We start from the raw sequence: 19171 nt of genomic DNA, 5'->3' as shown, positions 1-19171 counted from the left end.
TGAGAGGGTGGAATCTATGTGTGTAGGGCAGGTGTGTAGACAGCCGAGACCAGGGGCATTGTTAGGCCTGGACCTGTGGGGCCCTAGCCCTGAATCTGTTTCCCAGGGCCCCAAATCTAGTTCCTCAGATCCTTAAATGTTCATTGGTGCCAGTGGTAGTTTTTCTGTCTGACTAATTGCCATGCAGGGGAAAGGTTTCAAGGGGAGTTACAAGGGTTAACATTCCTCATCCCACATGCTGCAACACACCGCCAATTTAAATCATCCCCTGCGTGGCGTAGGCAAAAGGTTTTTTTCCATTGGTTTGGGATGGACTGGCTCAGGGTGCAAATTAACTGAAGAACTTCCTTTGTTTGAGATGATTTAGATGAGAAATGAATGGTTTGGCTTTGCTTCCTGTGAAATGTCAATAAAGCCTAGTAATTTACATATATCGATATCAATTAGCATATGGAGATTTTATGCAAATTTGTGTCCTAGGGGGCTGATTCTTCTAAGTGCCTAGCGACACCCCGGGCCAGGATGAGACCAATGCTTGTGGCCTTGCTCTCCCCCTCACTTAGGTTTTTTTTATAGGCCCAGATGGGACTGACGTGTGCCCCGTTTGCCTTTTTAAGAGCTGTTTTGGTGAGGGGAACAGCATTCAGGCATCTTTGCGCACAGGGATTCATGTTCCCTAAGAGCGAGACCAGTTCTCCGTTGCCTGCAGAAGCTTTAATCCCAGTTGAAAAAGGACTAAGGAGCAGGCGATGCAAAAAGATTCTCCACTCGAGACTCAGAGAGATGACTAGGCTAGGCTGCTTAACCTCAGGCCCGTGGGCCGAATCTGGCCCTCTCGGGTTCTCCAGATAGCCACACCTCCTTCCCCTGGCCCCACCCCCTTTCCCTGAATACCCCTCATTTTTGGGGTTTCCCAGCTTTTCCTCCATGCTCAAAAGCTGAAATGCTCTCCTAAAGCTCAGTTACTGGTAGTAAGAACTTCAATCTAAAATGTGCTGGTATTTTTAGTCTTTGCCCCACCTGGAACGCAGCCTCCCGAGAGCTTCCCCCGGAATGGAATCCGGCCCTCGGGCTGAAAGAGCGTCAACCTTCTTGGAGTAGGCCATACTGGGCCAGATGGACAAATAGCCTGGCCCAGACGAAAGAAGCTTCCTGTGTTGTGTTTTGTTGTTAAGAGAAGAAAGTTCGGGCATGGAGAGAAGAGAAAGACACACGTAAAGAGGACTTTGGGGATTAGGCGAGAGAGAGAGAGAGAAGAAACCTGAATGTATACACAAAAACAAGATTTAGACATGGGTCTCACTTAGGCCGGACTTACAAGGCGAGTCCTGGGTCTGAAAAGGTTGAAGACTCCGGACACCTAAAGGACCTGGTTAGCATCAAACAGAAAGAGAACCCGACTACCTTTTCTGTAAGCGGAGCGGAATTCGCATCCGAGCTGGGTTCTCTCCCATTCGTTGTGGTGTTCCTTTCCCTTGTGTTTCTGTATTTCCTGCCACCGTATTTTTTTCCTTTGAGTATGCATACCATCTTCCCACCCACCCCCTTATATATATATATTAAAAAAAATGCATCGGTTATGCCAATTGTGCTGTTGTTGTTAAAAAGAAATAGAAGACGGCGTTAAAAATGAATAAGTTAGACATTTAGACACTTGTGGCTGCATAGTTGCTGGTAAAGGAGTGGTTTCTTTTGTAAGGGAGCGGGATTGATCATTCTTGCTTAGTTTTGTGTGTTTTTGATGTTCTTTTTGTATCAGAACTCAAAAGAATCAGTGGGGGGGGGAGTATTTGTCATTGACAGATGGAGGAAGTTCAGTGATGATGGCCACTCACTTAGATGGGTTAAAAGGAACAGAAGCAGAGCCCTGCTGGATGAGACCAAAGGCCTATCTAGTCCAGCCTTCTGTTCATACAGTGGCCAACTCAGCTTTATGGGAAGCCCACAAAAAAAAGACCCAAGCGCAACAGCACTCTTCTGCCCATGTTCCCCAGCTACTGGTGTTCAGAGGTATACTGGATGTAACATATAGCTATCATAACTAGAAGAACTATATAGCCGTCACGGCTAGTAACCATTGATAGGAAATTCAATATATTGGTGGAAGATGGTTCTAGCCATAGCTATTAGTCAAGACAAGAAGGGATCTGCCATTCTGTTTTTGCATTTCTTCTTCTCTGCAACAGACATGCAGCATTCTGTGGCTATTGAGTATGTTCAGTTCTCACTGGGCTGTTTTTCTAAGGATTTTTTGGGGGGGAAGGTGGCCATTGTCGAGGTTCCTGTGAGTATGCTGATGCCCCCTTTTTGTTTTTCATTGGCCCAATTTCAGATATATAGTTGTTGGCACTCAGCACCTGAGTTTGCTATTAAAAGGATTGTTAGCTAAATGGAGCCCCCATGTTCACAAGCAGTGTACCTCAGAATGCCCATTGCTGGCACTCCACCACAGGGAGGGGCTGTTGCATTTGGCTTCCCAGCTCTTATGTGAATCGGGAACATCAAGCTGCAACAAAACTGTCACACAGGTTTAAGGAAACATCTCTCAAGAAAACCTGGTTTAATTTTTGAAAAACCGTGATGGACAGAATACATCCTTGGAGTTGCCACTTTATTATGTAACCGCTCACATGGAAGCTACAGCCTTTGCTTTCTTCTTGGCTTACTTTGACTTTCTTGTTCTTTTAAAACAAATTCATTAAAAAGTTTTTTTAAAAAACAACACGTGTATTTTTGTGGGCAGAGGGGGCGAAAACACTTTGATACTGATTCAACACAGATTCATGTGAAACTTTCTCCTCCTTTGCTTAGCATTGGGTTTTACGTTTTCTGAAGTGGGGGAACGGACTTGTGCTTTCCAGTTGTTTTGGACTACAACTCCCACCAGCCCCAGTCAGTATGGCCAAGGATGATAAGAGTTGTAGTCAAACACAGATGGCAACAGTGACCCTGCTAATAAATAGGGGCCAGGGCGGCATCCCTGTGAGCCCCTGGCTCTGTTATACCACTGCTGCTGTCGGCAAAACTTATTTTCAATCCAGAAACTGCTCTGTATATTTCCACCTGGCAAGGAGGGACTGGATTTTCCCCTAGGCCTGAGGTTCTGTGTAAGGATTGGCCTAAGACGTTACTTTTTAATTTAATTTTTATTCCTACATTTATATCCCACTCTTTTTCCTCTTGCAAGGAACCCAAGGCGGCTCACATGGTCCTCCTCTCCATTTTATCCTCGCAACAACAACCCTGTGAGGTAGGTTGGGCAGAGAATCTGTGACTGGCCCAAAGTCACCCAGTGAGTTTCCATGGCTGAGTGGGGACTAGAACCCAGATCTCCTGAGTCCCAATCCATCACTAACCACTGTGCCACTCTGGCTCAATGGTTCAGCCCAATCTTTACATTCTGCACCCTTGATTTAAAGGAAAAGGTGGTTCCCCTTAGATGGGAGCACTCTGCATGTGCTCAGAGTCACTCCCTCATTACACAGATATTTTTAAACACTGATTTCCATCAATGAATTGTGTGAGCGTATGAGCAGAGCAGGGAGTTTGGGATGAACATGAGAAGTTCTTGGATATTGAGATGACCACATGAAAATATCAGGCTGGTGGAGAGGGAGGGGAAAGGTTATGGGATAAGTTGCAGGAGCCAGATCTACCCAACTAGCTAATGGGAACATCCTTCAAACTGGGGCGGGCGGGCTGCGGGCGTGTACCATTCTTAAATGCTCCCTTCTGTTGGGGGAGAAAATGTCCCTGCCATTAGAAAACTAGCAAGCAAAGGAAAACGGTTCTGGCACAGCTCTCCCTGCTGTGCTAGTTGTCTGCATATTAAATATATAAAATCCCATCAGCCAAACTGATTTCGAAGAGCCCCGTAAGATAGGCGGGGCGAACCAGTGTTTCGAGGAAACGAAAGACTGAGGGCTCATCTACACCAAGCAGGATATTCCACTATGAAAGCGGTATATAAAAGGCAGGAGCCACAGTACTGCTATATAGTGATATTGAAATCCACTGCAGGATCTACGCTACTGCTTTATAGTGGTACTGAAGTGCACTGACAACTGTTGGGGCCCATGACACCTCTACAGCAGGCAGGATATAACACTATGAAAGCGGTATATGGTATGAGTCCATGGGCCCCAACAGTCATCTGTGAACTTCACTACCACTGTAAAACAGTAGTGTGGCTCCTGCCTTTTTATATACTGCTTTCGTACCACTTTCATAGTGGAATATCTGCTTGGTGTAGATGAGCCCTGAGAAACAAGAATCCATTTTATGGCTACTCCTCTGAGAATTTGATTGAAGGGTGGCATTTACACGTCCGAAACAAATAAATGAATAAATAATTACAGGCTGTTTCCTTCTCAGATGAGGGGATCTAACAGGTTGGTGCCAATTTAGAAACCAGCCCCATCTTCTTTCTTAGGGCCCACTATTTTTCCTTCTGGGAGGGGGGGGGACCATGAAGGTTTCCCTACCCACCTGTGTGGGGGTGGATGGGTTTGCAAATGACATGCCTTTGGCAAGTACAGCAGAGTGGAAAAGGGCGAGTGAGGAAGGAGACAGAGGATTTTTGCAAGCCAGTAAAAGGCAGACACGGTCGCATGCCTAGGAAAGTTGTCAAGGGTGGGCCTGGTTGGGCACTGGGCCAAGGGCCCACATCCCCGAAGAGGCCAATTGAGAAGAGCCAATTGGAGTTGTTCCTCTTCACCATGACAACCAGCTTGTTCAACAACAGATGCCACAGACTACATGCTCACTGGCTTTATTTATTTATTTAGTCAAACATTTGTATCCCACCCAATATCACAAGGATCTCAGGGGCAGCGTACAGACAAAAACCATACAAACAATATAAAACAAATATACACAGCTAAAAACAAACCGTGAATAAGCTAAAACCAGTATAGAATTTTAAAACTGTAAAACCAATTAAAACTACGTTTGGTGAATTTAGCCATCAAAGGCTTTGTTTAAAAGCCATGTCTTCGCTGTCAAGCAAGCAGGTGGGAGGAATGATGGGAAAGAGAAGGAAAAAGAGCAGCTGACGACGACGGCAGCAAGAAGGTGGACTTACTGAGGAAAGGGGGCCATTGAGGGTGCTTTGCCCAAAGGCTCCCTTTAGTGCTTTCCTCACTGTGCCAAATGCTCTCCACAGAAATTAATAACCATACATTAAAAACAACAGCAACAAACCACAAAAGGGGGAGGAAGAACCCCAATGCAAAACAGGAAAGGGGCAAATAGGCAAATAGACAGTGCCCTCATGAATTGGGCAGCATTTTTACAAAGTTGATTACTATTTATTTATTTATTTATTTATTTATTGCATTTCTATACCGCCCAATAGCCGAAGCTCTACTGGGCGGTTTACAAAATTACAACTTACAATCCCACATCTTATTAAAAGAACAATGCCCTGTGCACAGGCAGGAATGCCTCTTCATAGAATGGTAGAGTTTGAAGGGGCCTATAAGGCCATTGAGTCCGACCCCCTGCTCAATGCAGGAATCCACCCTAAAGCATTCCTGACAGATGCTTGTCCAGCTGCCTCTTGAAGGCCTCTAGTGGGGGAGAGCCCACAACCTCCCTAGGTAACTGGTTCCATTATTGTACTGCTCTAACAGTCAGGAAGTTTTTCCTGATGTCCAGCCGGAATCTGGCTTCCTGGAACTTGATCCCATTATTCCATGTCCTACACTCTGGGACAATCGAGAAGAGATCCTGGCCCTCCACTGTGTGACAACCTTTCAAGTACTTGAAGAGTGCTATCCTGTCTCCCCTCAGTCTTCTCTTCTCAAGGCTAAACATGCCCGGTTCTCTCTTCATAGGGCTTTGATTCCAGACCCCTTCTTAGGGCCAAAGTTAGATGAGACGCCTTCTGCATCTGGGTGGGGAATTGGATTATAGGAATCTTTCCCCCCACTCCACATAGCAGGTGTGTGTGTGGGGAGTGGGGATCCCAATCAGGAGGGAGCAAAGAGTCAACACCCCCTCACCACATCACTGTCCTGTTCCAGATCTGCTGGGAATTGCAGTCCAATATATCTGGAGGGCACCAAGTTGGGGAAGGGTGATCTGAAGTGATTTATCTTGAGAATATAATGGTTGTGGCGAGGAGGAGGAGCAGATGCCACGGCCTACTCGCTCACCAGCTCCCTCCCTGTCAAGCAAACAAGTGGGAGGAATGATGGGAATGAAGAAGCAGAGCAAAAGCAGTTGGTGACAATGGCAGTGAAAAGGTAGGGTCACTGAGGGAGGGATCCAGGTGAGAGGCCTTCAAACAAAGCCCTATGGAGAGAGACTGAAAGAACTGAGCATGTTTAGTCTGGAGAAGAGAAGCCTGAGGGGAGACATGAGAGCACTCTTCAAATACTTGAAAGGTTGTCACACAGAGGAGGGCCAGAATCTCTTCTTGATCATCCCAGAGTGTAGGCTACAGAATAATGGGCTCAAGCGACAGGAAGCCAGATTCTGGCTGGACATCAGGAAAAATGTCCTGATTGTTAGAGCAGTACGACAATGGAACCAGTGACCTAGGGAGATTGTGGGCTCTCCCACACTAGAGGCCTTCAAGAGGCAGCTGGACAACCATCTGTCAGGGATGCTTTAAGGTGGATTCCTGCATTGAGCAGGGGGTCAGACTCAATGGCCTTAAATGGCCCCTTCCAACTCTATGATTCTATGAACACTTTGAGCCGGCCCTCATTATTGGTTTATTTATTTTATAGACTGCTTCCCATTTTTTTTAAAAAAAGTTGTTTATAATACAGCCTTATAAATGCACAACAACATTCAAACAACTCGGTGACTGGGAACTGCCCTTGCATTTTATAATCTGAATGAAAAAGATACCCCTCTTCTTCCTCAAGTATACTCAAGCGGCAGACGTCTTCCCACAGTTGCCCAAATGGTATAACTCGGACCTATCAGAGCTACCCAATTTAGTTTCTGCAACTTGCATAGCTCCTCTAGTGGTGTGGTTGGTTCTGACTGAAACCTAGAATGGAATCACAGCCCCACCGACATCAGAGCCACCAGCCTCCACTGCCCTTGCATAGCTAGTGGTACACAGGCATCTCTCCTGAGGACAGTTCGCACTCACATAGTCACTATGACAATAAAGTGCATTCATCACAATTGACCAGGCTGGCACTACTCTGATATCTTGCAAAATGCTGGCACAAACTGATCTCTGTTGCCCCCAATCACCTGTGCTAATGGAACTGGCTGGCATATTTTGGGCCTCAATATAGCTGGTCCCTTGTGTGAATCTTTTCTTTGTTACTAATTTTTGCTCGGTCAAATAAACTCTATTTCTTTATATGCTGTCTCCTCTATCTGAATCTTTCAAAACGAAGCAGTGCACTGCCCCTAAAGGTCTTCCCACATTCCAGGCATTGCTAGGATTTACAGAATTTCTCTCTGTAAGTATTCTTTGCAAGTGCTATCCATACTCTCAGCACTGACAGTCTAAACATTCATAGGACTTCTCCCCCGAGTGAATTCTTTGGTGTGTTTTAAGCTGCGTATTCCGACTGACTCTCTTTCCGCACAATAAGCATTTATACGTTTCCTCACCTGTATGGATTCTTTGGTGTGAGTTAAAGTCTGTGCTGCAGCAAAAGCACTTTCCGTATTCTGAGCATTTATAGGGTTTCTCCCCTGTATGAATCCTTTGATGTGATTTAACGGTTACACTATGACTAAAACTCTCCCCACACACAGCATTTATACAACTTTGCCCCTGTGTGGATTCTTTCATGTACTATAAGGATTCCGCTGTGATTAAAATTATTTCCACACAGAGCATGCATAGGGCTTCTTGCCTGTGTGAGTTCTTTGATGTGTTTTTAGATGTGAACTATAACTGAAACTCTTTCCACATTCTGAGCATAAATAAGGCTTCTCACCAGTGTGGACATTTTTATGCTTTTTAAGGCTTTCACTCTGACTAAAACTTTTTCCACACTCGGAGCAGAAGTAGGGCTTCTCACCTGTATGAATTCTTTGATGTCTCTTAAGATGTGTGCTTCGATTGAAGCTTTTTCCACATTCTGAGCATGTATAGGCCTTCTCACCTGTGTGAATTCTTTGATGCTCTTTAATGGCTCTGCTATCAGCAAAACTGTTACCACACTTAGAGCATTTATATGGTTCCTCCCCTGTGTGAATTATTTGATGCACTTTAAGGTTTCTTTTACAAATGAAACTCATACTGCACTCAGAGCATTTGTAGGGTTTCTCACCTGTGTGAATTCTTTGATGCACTTTAAAGACACTATTAGTACTGAAACACTTTCCACACTCTAAGCATTTATATGGCTTTACCCCTGTGTGAGTTCTTTGATGTTTTTTCAGGTGTGTGCTCCTAATGAAGCTCTTTCCACATTCATAGCATTTATAGGGTTTTTCTCCTGTGTGAATTCTTTTGTGCGATTTAAGGCATCCGCTGTTACTAAAACAGTTTTCGCATTCAGAACATTTATACGGCTTCTCCCCTGTATGAATTCTTAGATGTATTTTAAAGTTTCTTCTGCGGCTGAAACTCTTTCCACACTCAAAGCATTTATACGGCTTTTCACCTGTGTGGATTCTCTGATGCTCTTTAAGGCTTTTGCTCTCACTGAAATTATTCCCGCACTCAGTACATTTATAGGGCTTTTCGCCTGTATGGCTTCTTTGATGTGATTTAAGGTGTGTATTCTGATGGAAGCTCTTTCCACACAACAAACATTTATAGGGCTTTTCACCTGAATGTATACTCTGATGTATGGTAAGTTTTATGCTATGTCTGAAACTCTTTCCACACTCAGAGCATGTATACAGTTTCTCTACATGGATTCTCTGATGCTCTTTAAGGCTTCCAGTATTACAGAAACTCCTTCCACACTCCGCACATTTATACAGCTTCTCACCTGTATGGATTCTTTGATGTAATTTAACGTTCCTCCTACGACTGAAACTTTTTCCGCACTCTGAGCATTTATAGGGTTTATCACCTGTGTGTATTCTTTGATGCTCTTTAAGACTTTTACTCTCACTGAAACACTTTCCACACTCAGAGCATTTATAAGGTCTCTCGCCTGTGTGGATTCTTTGATGCCTTTTAAGATGTGCGCTCTGATTGAAGCTCTTGCCACATGCTGAACAGTTATAGGGTTTCTCACCTGTGTGGATTCTTTGATGTAATTTAAAGTCTGAGCTACGACTGGAAGTCTTTCCACACTCAGAGCATTTAAAGGGTTCCTTGCCAGTGTGGAGTCTTTGATGCAAGTTAAAGTCTGAACTATGACTAAATTGTTTTTTACACTTCTCACATTTATATGTTTTTTCTTCCGTTTGTATTCTTTGATATACCTTACAATACATCTGCTGAAAGAAGCTCTTTTCACACGCAGTATATTCTAACAGTTTCTCCGTGCCGTTAATATTCCTGATGTTTCCTTCACGCTGTTGCTCCACTTTCAGAATTTCATGGAAGTCAGCTTCTCGAGGAACCAAGATTTCATTCCCCCATTTCCGTTTTTCTTCCATTTTACTTATCTGTTGTTGGTCCTTCCCATCGCCTGAAGGAATCAAAAGAGAAAACTTGTCAGAGAGAAACAGATCCTCATACCAGGAAACAAACTCAATCAATTGGTGCTTTGACTAAATGAGAGGAAAATGGTCAGTGGGAAAGTAGATTCTTCCAGATCTATCAAACAGTTTCCCATGATCAAAAGAATAGACCATCAGAGTGGTCTATAGCAGGGTTGGGGAATCTCTGGCCCACCACATGTTGTTGGCCTCTATTTCCCATCATCCCCTGCCAGCCTGGGCAATGGTGAAAGGCAATGAGAGTAGTAGTTCATCAGTACATAGAGGGCCAAAGGTTCCCTCCATCCAGTGAAAAGAGTGACCATTAATCCAGAACCATATCAAAAACAAAACCAATTCAAGTTTTATTGGTGTAACAGGCAAAACAGTAAGAAGTCTCTGAGGAGTGACTGAAAGAACTGGGCACGTTTAGCCTTGAGAAGAGAAGACTGAGCGGAGACATGATAGCACTCTTCAAGTACTTATATTTATATAATAATAATAATAATAATAATAATAATAATAATAATAATAATAATAATAATAATAATAATTTTATTTGTTACCCGCCTCTCCCTTTGGATCGAGGTGGGGCACAACACAAATGCAAACATCATACAACTAATTAAAACATTTAAAACCAATACATCACTAGAAGCAGCACATCATTAAAAGGCAAATTTAAAATTCAAGTGGGTAGACCTGCCGGAAGAGATCAGTCTTTATGGCTTTCTTAAATTCTGGAAGACTATTAAGTTGACGAACCTCTCCCAGCAAGCCATTCCACAAACTGGGAGCGGCAGAGGAAAAGGTCCTCTGGGTAATAGTTGTCAGCCTTGTTTTTGTTGACTGGAGTAAATTCTTCCCAGAGGACCTGAGTATGCTGGGTGGATTGTACGGGAGAAGGCGATCCCGCAGGTAGCCTGGACTCAAACCATGTAGGGCTTTAAAGGTGATTGTTGTTGTTTATTCGTTCAGTCGCTTCCGACTCTTCGTGACTTCATAGACCAGCCCACGCCAGAGCTTTCTGCCGGCCGTCGCCACCCCTAGCTCCCCCAAGGTCAAGTCTGTCACCTCCAGAATATCATCCATCCATCTTGCCCTCGGTCGGCCCCTCTTCCTTTTGCCTTCCACTTTCCCTAGCATCAGCCTCTTCTCCAGGGTATCCTGTCTTCTCATTATGTGGCCAAAGTCCTTCAGTTTTGCCTTTAATACCATTCCCTCAAGTGAGCAGTCTGGCTTTATTTCCTGGAGTATGGACTGGTTTGATCTTCTTGCGGTCCAAGGCACTCTCAGAATTTTCCTCCAACACCACAGTTCAAAAGCATCTATCTTCCTTCGCTCAGCCTTCCTTATGGTCCAGCTCTCGCAGCCATAGGTTACTACGGGGAATACCATTGCTTTAACTATGCGGACCTTTGTTGTCAGTGTGGTGTCTCTGCTCTTAACTATTATATCAAGATTTGTCATTGCTCTCCTCCCAAGAAGTAAACGTCTTCTGATTTCCTGGCTGCAGTCAGCGTCTGCAGTAATCTTTGCACCCAGAAATACAAAGTCTGTCACTGCCTCCACGTTTTCTCCCTCTATTTGCCAGTTATCAATCAAGCTGGTTGCCATAATCTTGTTTTTTTTGAGGTTTAAAGGTGATAACCAACACTTTATACTTCACCCGGAAACTAACTGGCAGCCAGTGAAGAGATTTTAAAACTTACTTACTTTATTTATTTATTTATTTATTTATTACATTTATATACTGCCCCATAGCCAAAGCTCTCTGGGCGGTTTACAAAAAAATTCACTAAAACATACAATTAATACAGCCAGGTAAGCACAGAACCTGAATTCCACATACGGTAGATAACACATCCACTAAAAAGGCCCTCATGAAATTACCTTCTAAAATGCAAAAGCACACTTTAACAATGGCCCTAGCTGATAACTTTCTAAGAATGTGAGAATCAAATGGGAAAACATGTGGATCTTTCAACGTAAGGTGTGTGGAGTGACTGAAAATTTTACCACGTTCCAAAACAAAAACAAAAAAACAAACCCAGAGTGTTTCTATACTCTGTGCATTCTCATATTCGTTAAGACTGGCTTCATCATCAAATAGTGCTCTAGAATGAGTGCAGTTAATGCTCTCTCTTTGTTATGGGCATTGATATTATAAGCTTTGCTATGCAAGCGAGCCTTTTCTCGCACATTGAGCATTTATCAGGACTCTTCCATGTACGAATTATTTGATGTTTAAGAAGATGTTAGCTCAGACTGAGGTGTTTTCTGCACGCTGAGTGTTCCTAAGGTTTTTCTCATTTGTGAATTCTCTCGTGTCCAGAAAGGGCTGAGCTGTGGTAAAAGCTCTTCCCATATTCATTTCATTTATTGGGTTTCTACCCTGTGTGAATTTGTTCATGTCTGCCAAGGGCTGAGGACTGACTGAAGCTCTTTCCACATTCTTTACACGTGTAGGGTTTCTCCCCTGTGTGAATTCTTTCATGGTTGTTAACAGCTGCAAGCTGTCTGAAGCCTTTCCCACATTCCTTGCATTTATAGGGTTTCTCCCCTGAATGGCACATTTGATGTTGTGTGAGGATTGACTTGCAGTTGAAGCTTGTTCCACATTCTTCACATTTATAGGGTCTCTCCCCTGTATGGCACCGTTCATAAGATACTAGGGATGCTTTTTGATTGAATCTCCTTCCACATGCTTTACACTTAAGGGGTTTCTCCCCGGAATGAACGTATTGATGCCTTTTAAGGTCTCCATTTCGACTGAATCCTTTCCCACATTCCTTGCATTTCTAGGGTTTCTCCCCTGTATGGGACATTTGATGCAGCGTAAGCCCTGATTTGCAATTGAAGTTCCAACCACATTTGGCACATTGATAGGATTTCTCCTCAGTATGACACCTTTGATGTTCTGTAAGGTGTAATCTTTGATGGAAGTTATTTCCACATTCTTTACTCTTACAGAGTTTCTTTCTTGTGTGAATACGTTCATGTTGGGTAAGGGATGAGCTCTGACTGAATCCTTTCCCACATTCCTTACATTTATAGGGTTTCTCCCCTGTATGGCACACTTGATGTAACTTAAGGCTTGAATTGCGAGTGAACTTCTTTTCATATTCGGCACATTCATAGGGTTTCTCCCCTGTATGGCACCTTTGATGTTGTGTAAGATTCGATTTTTGATTGAAACTCGTTCCACATGCTTTACACTCATACGGTTTCTTCCCTGAGTGAATTCTTTTATGTCTGGTAAGATTTGAGCTCCCATTAAAGTCTTTTCCACATTCAATACACACATAGGGTTTCTTCCCGATATGAATTCTTTCATGTCTTTTAAGAGCTAAGCTATTATTGAACCTCCTTCCACACTCCAAACATTTATGGGTTTTTCCCTTTGTGTCTAGATGGTCACTTTTCACAGATTCTGCGCTTTGACTGGGTTCTTCCCTTGCTCTAAATGGTGACGTCTGATTCTGTCTTCCCTTTTCTTCATTCACCTGCACATTGTCCAGTGGGCTGGCCTCAGCATCATCCTGCTCCATTCCTCTGTATTGTAGCCTCTGCTCAACATCACACAGAGCTTTGCCTGCCATGGAAGAACTCTCAGCTGCCTCTGCAAATTCCCCTGGCGATAACACAGACAGAATTATTTTTTGTGAACCGCCCAGAGAGCTCCGGCTATTGGGCAGTATAGAAATGTAATGAATAAATAAATAAATAAATGATTTCAGTAGTGGGGTAGAATTCCGCCTGGGGGAAGTGGGGTTTTCTCCTGTCTCTTTTGATCCCTCCTCGGATCTTGGGCCTGTGGACTTTCGGTGCTCCATGGGTTACTTCATCAAAACAGTCCTATGTTACAGTGGACTAGATGATCAGTCGTTTACACTGGCAGGCTCACCTACTGCTTGGCCTGCAGGAGGGGGATTTATTCCTTCCCATCTGCTTCTCATTCAACTACTTGAAAGACTGGCACACAGAGGAAGGTCAGGCCACCTTAAAGCATCCCTGACAGATGTCTGTCCAGCTGCCTCTTGAAGGCCTCTAGTGTGGGAGAGCCCACCACCTCCCTAGGTCACTGGTTCCATTGTCGTACTGCTCTAACAGTCAGGAAGTTTTTCCTGATGTCCAGCTGGAATCTGGCTTCCTGTCACTTGAGCAGGCCTTTCAATACCAGCTGATGCAAAATAACATCAGGGGAAACTATTGTACCTCTGCCCTGCTTTTGAGCTTCTACTAAGCATCCCTCCAGCCTCTATGAGAAGCAGCATGCTGGACTGGGGAGGCTTTTGGTATGATCCAGCACAGCACATCTTCTGTTACAAGAAGGCAAAGAGGGAGCCTTACCCAGAGAGGCCAGGTTCTTGCAGGTCTCCTCCATGACTTCCCTGTGCAGGGCCCTCTGGCCCGGATCCAGCAGGGCCCATTCCTCTTCCGTGAAATGCACAGCCACCTCCTCAAAGCTCACGAGGCCCTGAAAGAAGAAAGAAAATGTTTTCTTCTAGCAGATGGTAAAAGACAGTAGAGGTGATGTGGAAGGAGGTTCTCCTGCAAGATCCAAAGCTAGTGGCAGTCTTTCAGGACAGTTCAGAGAAGGAAAAGGAAAGAAGACGTGTCTTTGAGGCCCAACGGGATGTGCAGGAGGTGGAGAAACCCAGGCTTCCCCCTTCTTGTCTCCCATTGGACTTGATGGCCTTCTAGGCCACTTCCAACTCTACTATTCTATGATTCCTGTACCTGTTCTGGCTTCACAAGGGCTCTTTCCAGTCCAGCACAGAGTGAAGAAATCCCAGCAGGATCACTACCTCTGAGTAACATTCCATTTCCTGTGAGGAAGACAATAAAAGTGGGAAGGTATTATACACTGCATAAGCATTTTAGGTCCTTACATGACAACAGTATCTCTCTCTCTCTCTCCAATACTTTTGGGCATAATTCAAAGTTTCCGGTTTGGATTCATATCAAGGCCTAATCTACACCAAGCAGGATATCGCACTATGAAAGCAGTATATAAAAGGCAGGAGCCATACATAGGGTGACCATAGGAAAAGGAGGACAGGGCTCACGTATCTTTAACAGTTGTATTGAAAAGGGAATTTCAGCAAGTGTCATTTGTATGCATCCAGCACCTGGTGAAATTCCCTCTTCATCACAACAGTTAAAGCTGCAGGTGCCCTGCCCTCTTTTAAATCTGGTCACTCTAGAATAGTTCCTGCAGCTTTAACTGCTGTGATGAAGAGGGAATTTCCTCAGGTTCTTCATATATACAAATGACACCTGCAGAAATTCCCTTTTCTATGCAACTGTTAAAGTTACAGAAGCCCAGTCCTCCTTTTCATAAGGTCACCCTAGCCATACACTACTTTTTTTTATAGCGGTATGAATTTTAAACCTAAGAATTTTAAGATGCTGTGATTGTTATTTCAATATTGTATTGGTTTTATATGCTCTTTTAATTAATTTTATGTATTATATTACGTTTGGTGTTGTTCCCCGCCTCGATCAAGAGGGATTTATTTATTTAAATAAATATATTATCATTATTTATTATTATTATTATTATTATTATTATTATTATTATTATTGAAGTGCACTGACAACTGTTGGGCCCATTGACACATACCATATACCATTTTCATACCACTATATCTTACTTGGTGTGGCTCCTGCCTTTTATATACCGCTATCATAGTGCAATATCCTAATCATTAGGCCCAAGTCTTAACCTATGGAAATAAAACACCTATTTCAATTTTTTAAAGAGAAGTGTCTCCTCCTTACAGAGGCTCAAGGAGAACATAAGGGTTTCCTCTCATATGTACCTGCCTCGACCTGAAGATCTCCCACAGTCCCACCCCAACAGCCTCTGCCAGAGGAAGTGAGACAGGTGGCTCCCAAGAAGAGGGCCTTTCCTGCTGTGGCACCCTAGTTATGAAATGAGCTTCCCAGAGAGGCTCACCTAGGTTCCACCATTGTACTCTTTACGGCACCAAGTGAAGACCTTCTTATTTTCCCAGCCATTGTACTCTTTTAAGTTCTGTTGTTTTAAATCTGTTGTTGTATTTTAAACCTCTGTACTGCTGCTGGGTTTTATTTTGGTTTTACTTTTATACTGCAGTTTTAAACGTTTTAATTTTATGTCGTATTTTATGTTGCATTTTGTGACTATTTATTTATTTATTTAGAATATTTATATACCGCTCCCCATTGAAAAATTTTGGAGCGGTGTACAAGGTAAAATGAAAATAAAAACAGAATAAAACACTTGAAACAGATTTTAAAAGAAGCAAATACAGTGACTCATGGCTGGACATTAAGGAAAGGCTTCCTGGAATAATGATGTTTTCAGGAGGCGCTGAAAGGAGTACAAAGTTGGCGCCTGCCTGACCTCCAGAGGCAGGGAATTCCACAAGAGGGGGGCCACCACGCTGAAGGCTCTTCCCCTGGTGGATTCCAATCGGAGGATGGATCTAGGTGGAACCACCAGGAGCAGGCCCTCGGATGACCTCAGTGACCGGGCAGGTTGGTAAGGGAGAAGGCGCTCTCTCAGGTATCCTGGTCCTAAGTTGTTTAGGGCTTTGTACACAAGTACAAGAACCTTAAACCTGGCCCGGTAGCGAATAGGCAGCCAGTGCAGTTCCCTCAGCAGAGGAGTTACACGCTGGAAAGGGGCAGCTCCGGACAACAGCCGAGCTGCAGCGTTCTGCACTAGTTCCAGCTTCCGGAGCAGCTTCAAGGGCAGCCCCACATAGAGCGCATATTGGGTGGCATAGAAATGTAATTAAATAAATAACTTCCGTGGATTGCAGGCATATTCAAAGGATGAAAGATGGTGTTAAAATATGCCCCACTAAGCCTTACCCAAGAAGGTGGCCTGTCCGTCGCCCTCCTGCACGATCCACCTGAATAGTGGCCTCTGCGTGGTCATCAACAGAGAGTTCTTTGCCTTCGGAAAATCCACGATTGCTTTGGACAACATCTTCTGCTCCTGAATCTGGAGTGAGAAAACCAGGAGAGGGGAAAGAGGGATTGGGAAAGAAAAGAAAGAGGGCAGCAAATGCCAAGAAGTGTTTCTCCATCTTCTTGAACGTAATCCTGGCATGAGAAGAGGACTAGAACAGGGAATCTCAAGCTCCTGCCTAAGAGGTTCCCAGAGGGAGGGGCACCTCCTTCGCTGGAAGTTCACAAACTCCTTCAAGTGGAGCATTTCCGGTGCCTGACTGAAATAGATTCTCCCCTTTCCTGGAACTTTGCAAGCACCTTCAAGTGTTTGGGGTAGGGTGACCATATGGAAAGGAGGACAGGGCTCCAGTATCATTAACAGTTGTATTGAAAAAGGAATTTCAGTAGGTGTCATTTGTATGCATGCAGCACTTAGTGAAATGCCCTCTTCATCACAACAGTTAAAACTGCAGGAGCAGATAGCGGTGTGTGTGTGAGTGTGTGTGTGTTTGTGAGAGAGAGTGTGTGTGTGTTTGTGAGAGAGAGTGTGTGTGTGTTTGTGAGAGTGTGTGTGTGTGTGCGTGTGTGAGAGAGAGAGAGAGTGTGTGTGTGTTTGTGTGAGAGAGAGTGTGTGTGAGAGAGTGTGTGTGTGTTTGTGAGAGAGAGAGTGTGTGAGAATGTGTGTGTGTGAGAGAGAGAGAGAGTGTGTTTGTGAGAGAGTGTGTGTGTGTGTTTGTGAGAGTGTGTGTGAGAGTGTGTGTGTGTGTGAGAGAGAGTGTGTGTGAGAGAGAGTGTGTGTGTGAGAGAGAGTGTGTTTGTGAGAGAGAGAGTGTGTGTGAGAGAGTGTGTGTGTGTGTGAGAGAGAGTGTGTGAGAGAGAGTGTGTGTGTGAGCGAGAGAGAGAGAGTGTGTTTGTGAGAGAGAGAGTGTGTGTGAGAGAGTGTGTGTGTGAGAGAGAGAGTGTGTGTGAGAGAGAGTGTGTGTGTGTGAGAGAGAGTGTGTTTGTGTGAGAGAGAGTGTGTGTGAGAGAGTGTGTGTGTGTGTGTGAGAGAGAGAGAGTGTGTTTGTGAGAGTGTGTGTGTGTGAGAGTGTGTGTGTGTGAGAGAGAGAGAGAGAGAGAGTGTGTTTGTGAGAGAGAGAGTGTGTGTGAGAGTGTGTGTGTGTGTGAGAGAGAGAGAGTGTGTGTGAGAGAGAGTGTGTGTGTGTGAGAGAGAGAGAGAGTTTGTGTGAGAGAGAGTGTGTGTGTGAGAGTGTGTGTGTGTGTGAGAGAGAGAGAGAGAGTGTGTGTGTGTGAGAGAGAGTGTGTGTGTGAGAGTGTGTGTGCGTGTGTGTGAGAGAGAGAGTGTGTGTGTGTGTGAGAGAGAGAGAGAGAGTGTGTGTGTGAGAGTGTGTGTGCGTGTGTGTGTGAGAGAGAGTGTGTGTGTGTGTGAGAGAGAGAGAGAGAGTGTGTTTGTGAGAGTGTGTGTGTGTGAGAGAGAGAGAGAGAGAGTGTGTTTGTGAGAGTGTGTGTGTGAGAGAGAGAGAGTGTGTGTTTGTGAGAGTGTGTGTGTGTGTGTGTGTGAGAGAGAGAGAGTGTGTGTGTGTGTGTATGTGTGTGTTCTCTTCCTCTCCCCACCCCCCCGCATGCCTTTTGCCTTCATCCACGGTTCTGCGTGTCTCCATCTGGGCACTTCCAAAACCAATTCCCTGCCCCCGTGGTTCCCATTTCCCAACGAAACGACACACACACCCCGAACTGCAGCTACTGGAGTCCACGTCACCCCACGGTATTTCGCACTCACCAGCGATCCCCTCGGATTTGATGCTACGGGGAGCGGGGCGGGGGATCAAAAGTTGCTTTCCCGCGGGCAGCGGCAGGGGAGGAAGGGGTCGATTGTTCTTTCTCCCCAGATGGTTGTCTAGGAATTCCTTCTCTCTCGGTTTAACCCTTCGATTGCCTCTCACAGGTCAGTACAGATGATGGATCTCTTCCATCCTTTCCTGCGAAGCAGGAATAAACCGATCCTGGACATCAGGAAAAACTCCCTGACTGTTGGAGCAGTACGACAATGGAACCAGTTACTTAGGGAGGTGGTGGGCTCTCCCACCCTAGAGGCCTTCAAGAGGCAGCTGGACAACCATCTGTCAGGGATGCTTTAAGTAGGGTGACCATATGAAAAGGAGGACAGGGCTCCTGTATCTTTAACAGTTGCATAGAAAAGGGATTTTTTTGCAGGTGTCCTTTGTATATATGGAGAACCTGGTGAAATTCCCTCTTCACCACAATAGTTAACGTGCAGGAGCTGTGTGGTAAGTTCGAATAACTTTAAGGATATTGCTAGAACTGAATTTGTTTCCACACTCTGAACATTGATACGAATGCTCCTCTAAGTGAGCTCTTCGGTGACTGTTAAAGTTTGTGCTGCGACTGAAGCTTTTTTCATTCAGACCATTTATAGGGCTTCTCCCCTGTGTGGGTTTTTAGATGCTCTTTAAAGCCCTTGCTCCAACTGAAGCTCTTTCCATGGTCAGAGTATTTATACAACGTCTTGCCTATGTGAAATCTTTGATGCAAGTTAGGACCTGAGCTATGACGAAGCTCTTTCCGACACGCCACACATGTATATGTTTTTTCTCTTGAGTAAATACTTCTATGTTTC

At 44.5% G+C, this 19171-nt stretch overlaps 1 protein-coding gene across 1 annotated transcript in view; it reads right to left on the bottom strand.

Annotated features, from left to right (window-relative positions):
• LOC134396195 (zinc finger protein 883-like) overlaps positions 1 to 16479 on the bottom strand; it is a 162393-nt gene extending 145914 nt beyond the window's left edge. The window contains exons 1-3 of the mRNA XM_063122601.1: positions 16453 to 16479; positions 14329 to 14417; positions 13939 to 14065 (exon numbers count right to left, since the gene is read on the bottom strand). Coding sequence (XP_062978671.1) covers positions 13939 to 14065; positions 14329 to 14409 — 208 coding nt within the window. The 5' untranslated portion in view covers positions 14410 to 14417; positions 16453 to 16479. The remainder of the gene's footprint in view (positions 1 to 13938; positions 14066 to 14328; positions 14418 to 16452) is intronic.
• Positions 16480 to 19171: the final 2692 nt, after the last annotated feature.

This window comes from Elgaria multicarinata, chromosome 3 (assembly GCF_023053635.1).
Source record: "Elgaria multicarinata webbii isolate HBS135686 ecotype San Diego chromosome 3, rElgMul1.1.pri, whole genome shotgun sequence".
NCBI classification, from domain to species: Eukaryota; Metazoa; Chordata; class Lepidosauria; order Squamata; family Anguidae; genus Elgaria; species Elgaria multicarinata.
This window is presented reverse-complemented; position numbering and strand designations above follow the sequence as displayed.